General features: G+C 39.6%; 1 protein-coding gene across 1 annotated transcript in view; it reads right to left on the minus strand.

The window, feature by feature from the left end:
* The window catches only part of LOC120627218, a 197,811-nt gene extending 181,354 nt beyond the window's left edge, over positions 1-16,457 (minus strand). The window contains exons 1-2 of the mRNA XM_039895093.1: positions 15,671-16,457; positions 14,873-15,225 (exon numbers count right to left, since the gene is read on the minus strand). Of these exons, the coding sequence (XP_039751027.1) occupies positions 14,873-15,225; positions 15,671-16,457 (1,140 nt within the window). The remainder of the gene's footprint in view (positions 1-14,872; positions 15,226-15,670) is intronic.
* Positions 16,458-17,886: the final 1,429 nt, after the last annotated feature.

Below are 17,886 nucleotides of genomic sequence, written 5' to 3' on the forward strand. Positions count from 1 at the left end.
GTACAATATTGATATGATATTAAAATAATACCATTAATAAATAACATAATAAAAGACCACCACTTTTATAGAGACATAACGCCACTGTGTGGCGCCGCCATCAGTCTCCTTAGACTCGGTACTTTGTCGTCGCCGTCGACTTCGCACCTTCGCCCCATATAGTAGTGGCGCGGCGCGACGGGCCTAATGTGTAAGTGAAAAAAAAAAAAAAAATTAAATTAATTGTTATTTTACAATATCTTCTAATATGAATAAGAGTACTTTGTATTGGTACGTTTTGTTTTTTGTTTTTTTTTTTTTAAACGGAACTGAACCTAAGTGACCGGCCTGCGGCCGGGCACCCGTCTTATTCATGTTCTAACCTAACCTAACCTATCCAAACCTTTTAAAACTAGTTTGGATTCCTTTAGACCTCAGCCCACCGGCAACTACGACTAACTAAACACTGATCTAGCTATCTGGCTTTCATCAGTGCATCAACAGCAGCATAACTAGTATTAAAATAGTAATGAGTTTTTATTAATGCATATATTCACATTAAATCTTGAATCTAAAGTCTAAAGGTGTCAAAACTAGATTTAGGTTAGGTTAGGTTAGAACATGAATACGAGGGGTGCCCGGCCACAGGCCGGGCACTTGGGTTCAGTTCAGTCAAAAATTATATATTATTTACTATTATTTATATTTGAATGAGAATGAAAAATAGCAATTATTTTGAATAGTTTTCAGAATGAGACAGACGGGTGTGGTAGGGTAAAATCTCCAATTTAAAGTTCTCTTATTGCGTATATGTTATGTGTGTTTGCATAGTAGTTTACTATAATGGTAAGCGGTTCGTGTAACGATCTTGCGCGTCTATATTTACAAGTGTGTGGGCAGTTCGTGTATTGATTATTCGATGACGGGACCTCGTAAGAGTCCCGTATCGTTATTTTTCGTCACTACCTACCCGTACCTCCCCCCCCGTGCAGGGAGTGGGTAATTTGCGCGCCTGCTGCCTTCCTTGGATGTGGTAGCAGTTTCTCAGGCTCCCTCACCGGAATCGAACCCTGATTCCCCGTTACCCGCGACAGACAATGGTAGTCGCAGAAACTCATTCCGATTACGAGACCTCGTAAGAGTCCCGTATCGTTATTTTTCGTCACTACCTACCCCCCTACCTCCCCCCGTGCGGGGTACAATATTGATATGATATTAAAAAAATACCATTAATAAATAACATAATAAAAGACCACCACTTTTATAGAGACATAACGCCACATAATTATAAAAAGTATAGTGTGTGGATCTAATCAACCACCACTGGCACCAGACCCTCAATGCCCTTAAATTTTACCTCGTTAAAATATTTAAAGTGTACTCATTCCGATTGCGAGACCTCGTAAGAGTCCCGTATCGTTATTTTTCGTCACTACCTACCCGTACCTCCCCCCTGTGCGGGGTACAATATTGATATGATATTAAAATAATACCATTAATAAATAACATAATAAAAGACCACCACTTTTATAGAGACATAACGCCACTGTGTGGCGCCGCCATCAGTCTCCTTAGACTCGGTACTTTGTCGTCGCCGTCGACTTCGCACCTTCGCCCCATATAGAAGTGGCGCGGCGCGACGGGCCTAATGTGTAAGTGAAAAAAAAAAAAAAAAATTAAATTAATTGTTATTTTACAATATCTTCTAATATGAATAAGAGTACTTTGTATTGGTACGTTTTGTTTTTTGTTTTTTTTTTTTAAACGGAACTGAACCTAAGTGACCGGCCTGCGGCCGGGCACCCGTCTTATTCATGTTCTAACCTAACCTAACCTATCCAAACCTTTTAAAACTAGTTTGGATTCCTTTAGACCTCAGCCCACCGGCAACTACGACTAACTAAACACTGATCTAGCTATCTGGCTTTCATCAGTGCATCAACAGCAGCATAACTAGTATTAAAATAGTAATGAGTTTTTATTAATGCATATATTCACATTAAATCTTGAATCTAAAGTCTAAAGGTGTCAAAACTAGATTTAGGTTAGGTTAGGTTAGAACATGAATACGAGGGGTGCCCGGCCACAGGCCGGGCACTTGGGTTCAGTTCAGTCAAAAATTATATATTATTTACTATTATTTATATTTGAATGAGAATGAAAAATAGCAATTATTTTGAATAGTTTTCATAATGAGACAGACGGGTGTGGTAGGGTCAAATCTCCAATTTAAAGTTCTCTTATTGCGTATATGTTATGTGTGTTTGCATAGTAGTTTACTATAATGGTAAGCGGTTCGTGTAACGATCTTGCGCGTCTATATTTACAAGTGTGTGGGCAGTTCGTGTATTGATTATTCGATGACGGGACCTCGTAAGAGTCCCGTATCGTTATTTTTCGTCACTACCTACCCGTACCTCCCCCCCCGTGCAGGGAGTGGGTAATTTGCGCGCCTGCTGCCTTCCTTGGATGTGGTAGCAGTTTCTCAGGCTCCCTCACCGGAATCGAACCCTGATTCCCCGTTACCCGCGACAGACAATGGTAGTCGCAGAAACTCATTCCGATTACGAGACCTCGTAAGAGTCCCGTATCGTTATTTTTCGTCACTACCTACCCCCCTACCTCCCCCCGTGCGGGGTACAATATTGATATGATATTAAAAAAATACCATTAATAAATAACATAATAAAAGACCACCACTTTTATAGAGACATAACGCCACATAATTATAAAAAGTATAGTGTGTGGATCTAATCAACCACCACTGGCACCAGACCCTCAATGCCCTTAAATTTTACCTCGTTAAAATATTTAAAGTGTACTCATTCCGATTGCGAGACCTCGTAAGAGTCCCGTATCGTTATTTTTCGTCACTACCTACCCGTACCTCCCCCCTGTGCGGGGTACAATATTGATATGATATTAAAATAATACCATTAATAAATAACATAATAAAAGACCACCACTTTTATAGAGACATAACGCCACTGTGTGGCGCCGCCATCAGTCTCCTTAGACTCGGTACTTTGTCGTCGCCGTCGACTTCGCACCTTCGCCCCATATAGAAGTGGCGCGGCGCGACGGGCCTAATGTGTAAGTGAAAAAAAAAAAAAAAAAATTAAATTAATTGTTATTTTACAATATCTTCTAATATGAATAAGAGTACTTTGTATTGGTACGTTTTGTTTTTTGTTTTTTTTTTTTTAAACGGAACTGAACCTAAGTGACCGGCCTGCGGCCGGGCACCCGTCTTATTCATGTTCTAACCTAACCTAACCTATCCAAACCTTTTAAAACTAGTTTGGATTCCTTTAGACCTCAGCCCACCGGCAACTACGACTAACTAAACACTGATCTAGCTATCTGGCTTTCATCAGTGCATCAACAGCAGCATAACTAGTATTAAAATAGTAATGAGTTTTTATTAATGCATATATTCACATTAAATCTTGAATCTAAAGTCTAAAGGTGTCAAAACTAGATTTAGGTTAGGTTAGGTTAGAACATGAATACGAGGGGTGCCCGGCCACAGGCCGGGCACTTGGGTTCAGTTCAGTCAAAAATTATATATTATTTACTATTATTTATATTTGAATGAGAATGAAAAATAGCAATTATTTTGAATAGTTTTCAGAATGAGACAGACGGGTGTGGTAGGGTAAAATCTCCAATTTAAAGTTCTCTTATTGCGTATATGTTATGTGTGTTTGCATAGTAGTTTACTATAATGGTAAGCGGTTCGTGTAACGATCTTGCGCGTCTATATTTACAAGTGTGTGGGCAGTTCGTGTATTGATTATTCGATGACGGGACCTCGTAAGAGTCCCGTATCGTTATTTTTCGTCACTACCTACCCGTACCTCCCCCCCCGTGCAGGGAGTGGGTAATTTGCGCGCCTGCTGCCTTCCTTGGATGTGGTAGCAGTTTCTCAGGCTCCCTCACCGGAATCGAACCCTGATTCCCCGTTACCCGCGACAGACAATGGTAGTCGCAGAAACTCATTCCGATTACGAGACCTCGTAAGAGTCCCGTATCGTTATTTTTCGTCACTACCTACCCCCCTACCTCCCCCCGTGCGGGGTACAATATTGATATGATATTAAAAAAATACCATTAATAAATAACATAATAAAAGACCACCACTTTTATAGAGACATAACGCCACATAATTATAAAAAGTATAGTGTGTGGATCTAATCAACCACCACTGGCACCAGACCCTCAATGCCCTTAAATTTTACCTCGTTAAAATATTTAAAGTGTACTCATTCCGATTGCGAGACCTCGTAAGAGTCCCGTATCGTTATTTTTCGTCACTACCTACCCGTACCTCCCCCCTGTGCGGGGTACAATATTGATATGATATTAAAATAATACCATTAATAAATAACATAATAAAAGACCACCACTTTTATAGAGACATAACGCCACTGTGTGGCGCCGCCATCAGTCTCCTTAGACTCGGTACTTTGTCGTCGCCGTCGACTTCGCACCTTCGCCCCATATAGAAGTGGCGCGGCGCGACGGGCCTAATGTGTAAGTGAAAAAAAAAAAAAAAATTAAATTAATTGTTATTTTACAATATCTTCTAATATGAATAAGAGTACTTTGTATTGGTACGTTTTGTTTTTTGTTTTTTTTTTTTAAACGGAACTGAACCTAAGTGACCGGCCTGCGGCCGGGCACCCGTCTTATTCATGTTCTAACCTAACCTAACCTATCCAAACCTTTTAAAACTAGTTTGGATTCCTTTAGACCTCAGCCCACCGGCAACTACGACTAACTAAACACTGATCTAGCTATCTGGCTTTCATCAGTGCATCAACAGCAGCATAACTAGTATTAAAATAGTAATGAGTTTTTATTAATGCATATATTCACATTAAATCTTGAATCTAAAGTCTAAAGGTGTCAAAACTAGATTTAGGTTAGGTTAGGTTAGAACATGAATACGAGGGGTGCCCGGCCACAGGCCGGGCACTTGGGTTCAGTTCAGTCAAAAATTATATATTATTTACTATTATTTATATTTGAATGAGAATGAAAAATAGCAATTATTTTGAATAGTTTTCAGAATGAGACAGACGGGTGTGGTAGGGTAAAATCTCCAATTTAAAGTTCTCTTATTGCGTATATGTTATGTGTGTTTGCATAGTAGTTTACTATAATGGTAAGCGGTTCGTGTAACGATCTTGCGCGTCTATATTTACAAGTGTGTGGGCAGTTCGTGTATTGATTATTCGATGACGGGACCTCGTAAGAGTCCCGTATCGTTATTTTTCGTCACTACCTACCCGTACCTCCCCCCCCGTGCAGGGAGTGGGTAATTTGCGCGCCTGCTGCCTTCCTTGGATGTGGTAGCAGTTTCTCAGGCTCCCTCACCGGAATCGAACCCTGATTCCCCGTTACCCGCGACAGACAATGGTAGTCGCAGAAACTCATTCCGATTACGAGACCTCGTAAGAGTCCCGTATCGTTATTTTTCGTCACTACCTACCCCCCTACCTCCCCCCGTGCGGGGTACAATATTGATATGATATTAAAAAAATACCATTAATAAATAACATAATAAAAGACCACCACTTTTATAGAGACATAACGCCACATAATTATAAAAAGTATAGTGTGTGGATCTAATCAACCACCACTGGCACCAGACCCTCAATGCCCTTAAATTTTACCTCGTTAAAATATTTAAAGTGTACTCATTCCGATTGCGAGACCTCGTAAGAGTCCCGTATCGTTATTTTTCGTCACTACCTACCCGTACCTCCCCCCTGTGCGGGGTACAATATTGATATGATATTAAAATAATACCATTAATAAATAACATAATAAAAGACCACCACTTTTATAGAGACATAACGCCACTGTGTGGCGCCGCCATCAGTCTCCTTAGACTCGGTACTTTGTCGTCGCCGTCGACTTCGCACCTTCGCCCCATATAGTAGTGGCGCGGCGCGACGGGCCTAATGTGTAAGTGAAAAAAAAAAAAAAAAATTAAATTAATTGTTATTTTACAATATCTTCTAATATGAATAAGAGTACTTTGTATTGGTACGTTTTGTTTTTTGTTTTTTTTTTTTTAAACGGAACTGAACCTAAGTGACCGGCCGCAGGCCGGGCACCCGTCTTATTCATGTTCTAACCTAACCTAACCTATCCAAACCTTTTAAAACTAGTTTGGATTCCTTTAGACCTCAGCCCACCGGCAACTACGACTAACTAAACACTGATCTAGCTATCTGGCTTTCATCAGTGCATCAACAGCAGCATAACTAGTATTAAAATAGTAATGAGTTTTTATTAATGCATATATTCACATTAAATCTTGAATCTAAAGTCTAAAGGTGTCAAAACTAGATTTAGGTTAGGTTAGGTTAGAACATGAATACGAGGGGTGCCCGGCCACAGGCCGGGCACTTGGGTTCAGTTCAGTCAAAAATTATATATTATTTACTATTATTTATATTTGAATGAGAATGAAAAATAGCAATTATTTTGAATAGTTTTCAGAATGAGACAGACGGGTGTGGTAGGGTAAAATCTCCAATTTAAAGTTCTCTTATTGCGTATATGTTATGTGTGTTTGCATAGTAGTTTACTATAATGGTAAGCGGTTCGTGTAACGATCTTGCGCGTCTATATTTACAAGTGTGTGGGCAGTTCGTGTATTGATTATTCGATGACGGGACCTCGTAAGAGTCCCGTATCGTTATTTTTCGTCACTACCTACCCGTACCTCCCCCCCCGTGCAGGGAGTGGGTAATTTGCGCGCCTGCTGCCTTCCTTGGATGTGGTAGCAGTTTCTCAGGCTCCCTCACCGGAATCGAACCCTGATTCCCCGTTACCCGCGACAGACAATGGTAGTCGCAGAAACTCATTCCGATTACGAGACCTCGTAAGAGTCCCGTATCGTTATTTTTCGTCACTACCTACCCCCCCCTACCTCCCCCCGTGCGGGGTACAATATTGATATGATATTAAAAAAATACCATTAATAAATAACATAATAAAAGACCACCACTTTTATAGAGACATAACGCCACATAATTATAAAAAGTATAGTGTGTGGATCTAATCAACCACCACTGGCACCAGACCCTCAATGCCCTTAAATTTTACCTCGTTAAAATATTTAAAGTGTACTCATTCCGATTGCGAGACCTCGTAAGAGTCCCGTATCGTTATTTTTCGTCACTACCTACCCGTACCTTCCCCCTGTGCGGGGTACAATATTGATATGATATTAAAATAATACCATTAATAAATAACATAATAAAAGACCACCACTTTTATAGAGACATAACGCCACTGTGTGGCGCCGCCATCAGTCTCCTTAGACTCGGTACTTTGTCGTCGCCGTCGACTTCGCACCTTCGCCCCATATAGTAGTGGCGCGGCGCGACGGGCCTAATGTGTAAGTGAAAAAAAAAAAAAAAAATTAAATTAATTGTTATTTTACAATATCTTCTAATATGAATAAGAGTACTTTGTATTGGTACGTTTTGTTTTTTGTTTTTTTTTTTTAAACGGAACTGAACCTAAGTGACCGGCCTGCGGCCGGGCACCCGTCTTATTCATGTTCTAACCTAACCTAACCTATCCAAACCTTTTAAAACTAGTTTGGATAACTTTAGACCTAAGCCCACCGGCAACTACGACTAACTAATCACTGATCTAGCTATCTGGCTTTCATCAGTGCATCAACAGCAGCATAACTAGTATTAAAATAGTAATGAGTTTTTATTAATGCATATATTCACATTAAATCTTGAATCTAAAGTCTAAAGGAATCAAAACTAGATTTAGGTTAGGTTAGGTTAGAACATGAATACGAGGGGTGCCCGGCCGCAGGCCGGGCACTTGGGTTCAGTTCAGTCAAAAATTATATATTATTTACTATTATTTATATTTGAATGAGAATGAAAAATAGCAATTATTTTGAATAGTTTTCAGAATGAGACAGACGGGTGTGGTAGGGTAAAATCTCCAATTTAAAGTTCCCTTATTGCGTATATGTTATGTGTGTTTGCATAGTAGTTTACTATAATGGTAAGCGGTTCGTGTAACGATCTTGCGCGTCTATATTTACAAGTGTGTGGGCAGTTCGTGTATTGATTATTCGATGACGAGACCTCGTAAGAGCCCCGTATCGTTATTTTTCGTCACTACCTACCCGTACCTCCCCCCCCGTGCAGGGAGTGGGTAATTTGCGCGCCTGCTGCCTTCCTTGGATGTGGTAGCAGTTTCTCAGGCTCCCTCACCGGAATCGAACCCTGATTCCCCGTTACCCGCGACAAACAATGGTAGTCGCAGAAACTCATTCCGATTACGAGACCTCGTAAGAGTCCCGTATCGTTATTTTTCGTCACTACCTACCCCCCAACCTCCCCCCGTGCGGGGTACAATATTGATATGATATTAAAAAAATACCATTAATAAATAACATAATAAAAGACCACCACTTTTATAGAGACATAACGCCACATAATTATAAAAAGTATAGTGTGTGGATCTAATCAACCACCACTGGCACCAGACCCTCAATGCCCTTAAATTTTACCTCGTTAAAATATTTAAAGTGTACTCATTCCGATTGCGAGACCTCGTAAGAGTCCCGTATCGTTATTTTTCGTCACTACCTACCCGTACCTCCCCTCTGTGCGGGGTACAATATTGATATGATATTAAAATAATACCATTAATAAATAACATAATAAAAGACCACCACTTTTATAGAGACATAACGCCACTGTGTGGCGCCGCCATCAGTCTCCTTAGACTCGGTACTTTGTCGTCGCCGTCGACTTCGCACCTTCGCCCCGTATAGTAGTGGCGCGGCGCGACGGGCCTAATGTGTAAGTGAAAAAAAAAAAAAAAAATTAAATTAATTGTTATTTTACAATATCTTCTAATATGAATAAGAGTACTTTGTATTGGTACGTTTTGTTTTTTGTTTTTTTTTTTTTTAAACGGAACTGAACCTAAGTGACCGGCCTGCGGCCGGGCACCCGTCTTATTCATGTTCTAACCTAACCTAACCTATCCAAACCTTTTAAAACTAGTTTGGATAACTTTAGACCTAAGCCCACCGGCAACTACGACTAACTAATCACTGATCTAGCTATCTGGCTTTCATCAGTGCATCAACAGCAGCATAACTAGTATTAAAATAGTAATGAGTTTTTATTAATGCATATATTCACATTAAATCTTGAATCTAAAGTCTAAAGGAATCAAAACTAGATTTAGGTTAGGTTAGGTTAGAACATGAATAAGACGGGTGCCCGGCCGCAGGCCGGGCACTTGGGTTCAGTTCAGTCAAAAATTATATATTATTTACTATTATTTATATTTGAATGAGAATGAAAAATAGCAATTATTTTGAATAGTTTTCAGAATGAGACAGACGGGTGTGGTAGGGTAAAATCTCCAATTTAAAGTTCCCTTATTGCGTATATGTTATGTGTGTTTGCATAGTAGTTTACTATAATGGTAAGCGGTTCGTGTAACGATCTTGCGCGTCTATATTTACAAGTGTGTGGGCAGTTCGTGTATTGATTATTCGATGACGAGACCTCGTAAGAGCCCCGTATCGTTATTTTTCGTCACTACCTACCCGTACCTCCCCCCCCGTGCAGGGAGTGGGTAATTTGCGCGCCTGCTGCCTTCCTTGGATGTGGTAGCAGTTTCTCAGGCTCCCTCACCGGAATCGAACCCTGATTCCCCGTTACCCGCGACAAACAATGGTAGTCGCAGAAACTCATTCCGATTACGAGACTACGTAAGAGTCCCGTATCGTTATTTTTCGTCACTACCTACCCCCCAACCTCCCCCCGTGCGGGGTACAATATTGATATGATATTAAAAAAATACCATTAATAAATAACATAATAAAAGACCACCACTTTTATAGAGACATAACGCCACATAATTATAAAAAGTATAGTGTGTGGATCTAATCAACCACCACTGGCACCAGACCCTCAATGCCCTTAAATTTTACCTCGTTAAAATATTTAAAGTGTACTCATTCCGATTGCGAGACCTCGTAAGAGTCCCGTATCGTTATTTTTCGTCACTACCTACCCGTACCTCCCCTCTGTGCGGGGTACAATATTGATATGATATTAAAATAATACCATTAATAAATAACATAATAAAAGACCACCACTTTTATAGAGACATAACGCCACTGTGTGGCGCCGCCATCAGTCTCCTTAGACTCGGTACTTTGTCGTCGCCGTCGACTTCGCACCTTCGCCCCGTATAGTAGTGGCGCGGCGCGACGGGCCTAATGTGTAAGTGAAAAAAAAAAAAAAAAAATTAAATTAATTGTTATTTTACAATATCTTCTAATATGAATAAGAGTACTTTGTATTGGTACGTTTTGTTTTTTGTTTTTTTTTTTTTTTAAACGGAACTGAACCTAAGTGACCGGCCTGCGGCCGGGCACCCGTCTTATTCATGTTCTAACCTAACCTAACCTATCCAAACCTTTTAAAACTAGTTTGGATAACTTTAGACCTAAGCCCACCGGCAACTACGACTAACTAATCACTGATCTAGCTATCTGGCTTTCATCAGTGCATCAACAGCAGCATAACTAGTATTAAAATAGTAATGAGTTTTTATTAATGCATATATTCACATTAAATCTTGAATCTAAAGTCTAAAGGAATCAAAACTAGATTTAGGTTAGGTTAGGTTAGAACATGAATACGAGGGGTGCCCGGCCGCAGGCCGGGCACTTGGGTTCAGTTCAGTCAAAAATTATATATTATTTACTATTATTTATATTTGAATGAGAATGAAAAATAGCAATTATTTTGAATAGTTTTCAGAATGAGACAGACGGGTGTGGTAGGGTAAAATCTCCAATTTAAAGTTCCCTTATTGCGTATATGTTATGTGTGTTTGCATAGTAGTTTACTATAATGGTAAGCGGTTCGTGTAACGATCTTGCGCGTCTATATTTACAAGTGTGTGGGCAGTTCGTGTATTGATTATTCGATGACGAGACCTCGTAAGAGCCCCGTATCGTTATTTTTCGTCACTACCTACCCGTACCTCCCCCCCCGTGCAGGGAGTGGGTAATTTGCGCGCCTGCTGCCTTCCTTGGATGTGGTAGCAGTTTCTCAGGCTCCCTCACCGGAATCGAACCCTGATTCCCCGTTACCCGCGACAAACAATGGTAGTCGCAGAAACTCATTCCGATTACGAGACTACGTAAGAGTCCCGTATCGTTATTTTTCGTCACTACCTACCCCCCAACCTCCCCCCGTGCAGGGTACAATATTGATATGATATTAAAAAAATACCATTAATAAATAACATAATAAAAGACCACCACTTTTATAGAGACATAACGCCACATAATTATAAAAAGTATAGTGTGTGGATCTAATCAACCACCACTGGCACCAGACCCTCAATGCCCTTAAATTTTACCTCGTTAAAATATTTAAAGTGTACTCATTCCGATTGCGAGACCTCGTAAGAGTCCCGTATCGTTATTTTTCGTCACTACCTACCCGTACCTCCCCTCTGTGCGGGGTACAATATTGATATGATATTAAAATAATACCATTAATAAATAACATAATAAAAGACCACCACTTTTATAGAGACATAACGCCACTGTGTGGCGCCGCCATCAGTCTCCTTAGACTCGGTACTTTGTCGTCGCCGTCGACTTCGCACCTTCGCCCCGTATAGTAGTGGCGCGGCGCGACGGGCCTAATGTGTAAGTGAAAAAAAAAAAAAAAATTAAATTAATTGTTATTTTACAATATCTTCTAATATGAATAAGAGTACTTTGTATTGGTACGTTTTGTTTTTTTTTTTTTTTTAAACGGAACTGAACCTAAGTGACCGGCCTGCGGCCGGGCACCCGTCTTATTCATGTTCTAACCTAACCTAACCTATCCAAACCTTTTAAAACTAGTTTGGATAACTTTAGACCTAAGCCCACCGGCAACTACGACTAACTAATCACTGATCTAGCTATCTGGCTTTCATCAGTGCATCAACAGCAGCAGAACTAGTATTAAAATAGTAATGAGTTTTTATTAATGCATATATTCACATTAAATCTTGAATCTAAAGTCTAAAGGAATCAAAACTAGATTTAGGTTAGGTTAGGTTAGAACATGAATACGAGGGGTGCCCGGCCGCAGGCCGGGCACTTGGGTTCAGTTCAGTCAAAAATTATATATTATTTACTATTATTTATATTTGAATGAGAATGAAAAATAGCAATTATTTTGAATAGTTTTCAGAATGAGACAGACGGGTGTGGTAGGGTAAAATCTCCAATTTAAAGTTCCCTTATTGCGTATATGTTATGTGTGTTTGCATAGTAGTTTACTATAATGGTAAGCGGTTCGTGTAACGATCTTGTGCGTCTATATTTACAAGTGTGTGGGCAGTTCGTGTATTGATTATTCGATGACGAGACCTCGTAAGAGCCCCGTATCGTTATTTTTCGTCACTACCTACCCGTACCTCCCCCCCGTGCAGGGAGTGGGTAATTTGCGCGCCTGCTGCCTTCCTTGGATGTGGTAGCAGTTTCTCAGGCTCCCTCACCGGAATCGAACCCTGATTCCCCGTTACCCGCGACAAACAATGGTAGTCGCAGAAACTCATTCCGATTACGAGACCTCGTAAGAGTCCCGTATCGTTATTTTTCGTCACTACCTACCCCCCTACCTCCCCCCGTGCGGGGTACAATATTGATATGATATTAAAAAAATACCATTAATAAATAACATAATAAAAGACCACCACTTTTATAGAGACATAACGCCACATAATTATAAAAAGTATAGTGTGTGGATCTAATCAACCACCACTGGCACCAGACCCTCAATGCCCTTAAATTTTACCTCGTTAAAATATTTAAAGTGTACTCATTCCGATTGCGAGACCTCGTAAGAGTCCCGTATCGTTATTTTTCGTCACTACCTACCCGTACCTCCCCTCTGTGCGGGGTACAATATTGATATGATATTAAAATAATACCATTAATAAATAACATAATAAAAGACCACCACTTTTATAGAGACATAACGCCACTGTGTGGCGCCGCCATCAGTCTCCTTAGACTCGGTACTTTGTCGTCGCCGTCGACTTCGCACCTTCGCCCCGTATAGTAGTGGCGCGGCGCGACGGGCCTAATGTGTAAGTGAAAAAAAAAAAAAAAAAATTAAATTAATTGTTATTTTACAATATCTTCTAATATGAATAAGAGTACTTTGTATTGGTACGTTTTGTTTTTTGTTTTTTTTTTTTTTTAAACGGAACTGAACCTAAGTGACCGGCCTGCGGCCGGGCACCCGTCTTATTCATGTTCTAACCTAACCTAACCTATCCAAACCTTTTAAAACTAGTTTGGATAACTTTAGACCTAAGCCCACCGGCAACTACGACTAACTAATCACTGATCTAGCTATCTGGCTTTCATAATAATAATAATAATAATAATAATAAAAATCCTTTATTGCCATACACTATTGCTAATACAAGATTAATAACTAAAAGAATCATCCATTAATATTAACAATATGGCAAATGGCCGCAAACTCAGCCTTATGCTGTGCATTAGCAACAATGCTCAGCGCTGATTTTCAGTCTGCACCAGTATCCGACTGAGCAAACAACCGCGACGCCCGAGTAAATTTAAGAAAGAAATTTAAATAAAAGAGAAAAAAAAAAAAAAATCCAAATAAACTGTAAAAGAGAGCCAATAAATATAAAACTAACGCAAACTTAAATTAAACAAGTTGGTAAATAAAAGTAATAAAAAAATAAAAAAAAATAAAATGAAAATAAAATGAAATTGTAGAAAAAACAAAAAATAAATACATAACCTATACATACTTCCAAACAGTACTCATTTTGCATAGACAAATCTCGCTGCTTCAATTTGTAAGTTAAGGTATAAATTTTTTAGCTTGTGTTTAAATACTATTTCGCCAAGAATATTATCACATGTACGGAACGGAGGAGGAAGATCATTCCAGATCTTGGCCGCAGCGAATCGAAAGCAGCCCCTGAACCCTGCCTTTTTGTGTTTAGGGGTGGCTAGTTTCCATTTATTAATAACCCGCCTTGTATCATTATTTCTTTGCCAGTGCATTTTCTCGTACAGGTACGGTGGACACTTACCATGCAGTATTCTGTATATCATCATTGTCAGGTGCAGGTTCCTACGTGATTTCATATTCAGAATTTTGTGACTGTTAATTACGGGTGTGATATGACTTCTACGGGGCAAATCGTAACAGAACCTTGTACAAGCATTTTGCACACGTTGTATAGCATTTTCAGTTTTCCTTAACAGTCTAGGTCCATATATTGCGTCACAGTAATTAAACGATGACAAGATAAGAGACTCCACCAGAATCTGGCGAACTTTCTCTGTCAGAAAACGTCGTACACCGTAGAGTACCTTTAACTTATAGAACGCGTTACGTATTTTGATATTAAGGTGTTCACTAAATCTCAGGTCTTCGTCTATGTAGAGACCTAGGTTTTTTGCAACAGCGACGCGTTCTAAAACTTCACCATTCAACGAAATCAACGGGTTCCTCCCCTGTATCATTGCCCTTTGATGTTTGTTACCCAGAATCATATACTTAGTCTTTTTCGCATTAAGAACTAGCATATTGTCCTCGGACCATTTTGCAACGGACTCTAGGTCCCGCTTGACTAATTCCACCGCGTCTTTTGTGGATTTGGGATTAAAATGATAGTATAATTGTGTATCGTCTGCGTAGAGATGTGCACTGCAATATTTGATACTTTGTAGTATATCTGCGGTGTAAATTATAAATAATAAGGGACTTAGACTCGATCCCTGTGGTGTACCGCGTGGGACAGTTTTTACCTGCGATATGAGTGGTTCTATACTGTTAGCGTCAATAGCTACGAATTGTCTTCTGTTGATTAGGAATGACCTAAACCACGCACATGCCTTTGAATCCACCCCGTAATAGTGCAGTTTCGCCAACATGAGTTCCACATCAATGCAATCGAACGCTCTAGAAAAATCCAGCAGCACGAGAATGGTACCTTCTCCTCTGTCTGATGCCGAAAGAATGTCATCTGTGACCGCTGCTAGCGCAGTTGCCGTTCCATGAGCCTTCCTAAAGCCGGATTGTACCGCCGGGAGTAGGTTATGTGCTTCCAGAAACGTAGACAGTTGGCAACAAATCAGCTTTTCTATGATCTTAGCCATAGCTGGAAGTATACTTATCGGTCTTAGGTCCGAGAAATTTTCAGCACTAGCGTTTTTTGGCAACGGTATGACCTTTGCAAGTTTCCAGGAATCAGGGAATTTTTTTTCTGAGATGGATGTATTTATAATAAACGTGATTACTGGTAAGGTAAGGAAGCGATAATTTGATCATATCTATCGAAATATCATCTTGGCCCGCTGAATTGGTTGTGATACCCTTAATTGCCTTCCTAACTTCCTCTTGAGAGCAAAATTGTAAGGAAAAAACGCTATCCGAGCACCTATTTTGTACAAATGTATTTAATGTCTCTGAAGGCACGGTAGGGCTACTAGGCAATGTTAAGAAATTATTGTTTATTCTGTTCGGATCCTTCAAGTGTTCTGGTATATTAGAGATGTTTTTGTTGCCGAACGGTGAAATTTTTTTAAAGTGATACCACATTTTACCTGAGTTTTTGGCATTATTATTTACGTAAAACGTAAAATAGGCTGACTGCTCCCTTTTGATGCTAGCATTGGTGAGATTCTTAAGATTCCGATAGTATACCCAGTTTGAATTTACGTTGTATTTATGTGCTCTTTTTAACGCTTCTTCTCTTAAGTTCATCATTAGTTTGATGTTCTCCGTTATCCAAGGGTGCGGATTCTCATTATCTTTAACGTACGTGGTTGGTGCATGTTTGTCAAACAACCCTAGTAACGATTTGTTGAACTGTTCCACCATCTCGTTAATATTCTCCATAAACATTATATTGTCCCACGGTATAGCGTGTAGATCTTCGTAGAACATTTTTTCGTTAATTTTATTGAAACTTCTCCTAGAAATGTAGCGTACCCGCTTTTTGGGCTTTTTAATATTAAAAACTGCTATTATCAATGCATGATCACTCAGGCTTGCATTGTGTATTACCTTTACATGTCTACAGCGCGTGGGTGTATCTGTGATAATTAAATCTAAGAGAGTTGAGGTTGTTTCAGTAACTCTTGTTGGCTCCTGTACAATCTGTGTGTAATTTTGCTGATTTAGGAATTCTAGAAAATCCTTCGAATTTTTACTGTCTTTTTCCAATAGATTAATGTTGAAATCAGTTAACAGACATTGAAAGCTGTACGCAGATAAGGCACTTAGTGTCTCGCTTAACTCTTCAATGGATTTGTTTACGAACTGGTGCTCAGGTCGATAAGCGGTACCCACGGCTAGGTGCATTCCTTTTAATGTAACTTCTAGCCACATCTGTTCCAACTCTGTCTGAGGCTGTTGAATTACCCTGAATTTCAGGCCTTTTCTTATATAAAACCCAACCCCTCCTCCTCTTCTACATGAGGCTCTTGGCATATGTTTAAACCAGTATCCAGGTATGTTATACGCGTTGGAATCCTCTCCGCTCCGTAACCATGTTTCATTCAATGCTAATATATCCGGAGAATACAGTCTTATAGACTGTAAAAGTTCCATTTGACCGGTATTAAGCGATCTGACGTTTAGCAAACCAAGCTTAAGATAATTCTCAGCGCCTGTATATTGCCAAAAATAGCAAGGAGGCTAGAAGCATTACATTTTGCGTTTCCAACTTGAGTATATCTATGCAAATAAGAAAGCTAACTAGATTATTTTTCCCACAATTGTTAGTCCAGACTGAAATTAATATGTATTTTAAAACTTTAATTAAATTACGGTATCGAACTTTACTACATGCAAAACGACAGAGATAATATAAGTAATGGATGACAAATGTTGCAGCAAAAGAAAAATATTTTGAATAACCAATATCTAAGCATTTGAACGAATATTTAAATTTCTTAAAATAGTTAGAGAGCTTTATGTATGACAGAGTAGTCATCAGTGCATCAACAGCAGCATAACTAGTATTAAAATAGTAATGAGTTTTTATTAATGCATATATTCACATTAAATCTTGAATCTAAAGTCTAAAGGAATCAAAACTAGATTTAGGTTAGGTTAGGTTAGAACATGAATACGAGGGGTGCCCGGCCGCAGGCCGGGCACTTGGGTTCAGTTCAGTCAAAAATTATATATTATTTACTATTATTTATATTTGAATGAGAATGAAAAATAGCAATTATTTTGAATAGTTTTCAGAATGAGACAGACGGGTGTGGTAGGGTAAAATCTCCAATTTAAAGTTCCCTTATTGCGTATATGTTATGTGTGTTTGCATAGTAGTTTACTATAATGGTAAGCGGTTCGTGTAACGATCTTGCGCGTCTATATTTACAAGTGTGTGGGCAGTTCGTGTATTGATTATTCGATGACGAGACCTCGTAAGAGCCCCGTATCGTTATTTTTCGTCACTACCTACCCGTACCTCCCCCCCGTGCAGGGAGTGGGTAATTTGCGCGCCTGCTGCCTTCCTTGGATGTGGTAGCAGTTTCTCAGGCTCCCTCACCGGAATCGAACCCTGATTCCCCGTTACCCGCGACAAACAATGGTAGTCGCAGAAACTCATTCCGATTACGAGACTACGTAAGAGTCCCGTATCGTTATTTTTCGTCACTACCTACCCCCCAACCTCCCCCCGTGCGGGGTACAATATTGATATGATATTAAAAAAATACCATTAATAAATAACATAATAAAAGACCACCACTTTTATAGAGACATAACGCCACATAATTATAAAAAGTATAGTGTGTGGATCTAA

This window comes from Pararge aegeria, chromosome 11, assembly GCF_905163445.1.
Source record: "Pararge aegeria chromosome 11, ilParAegt1.1, whole genome shotgun sequence".
Lineage (NCBI taxonomy): Eukaryota > Metazoa > Arthropoda > Insecta > Lepidoptera > Nymphalidae > Pararge > Pararge aegeria.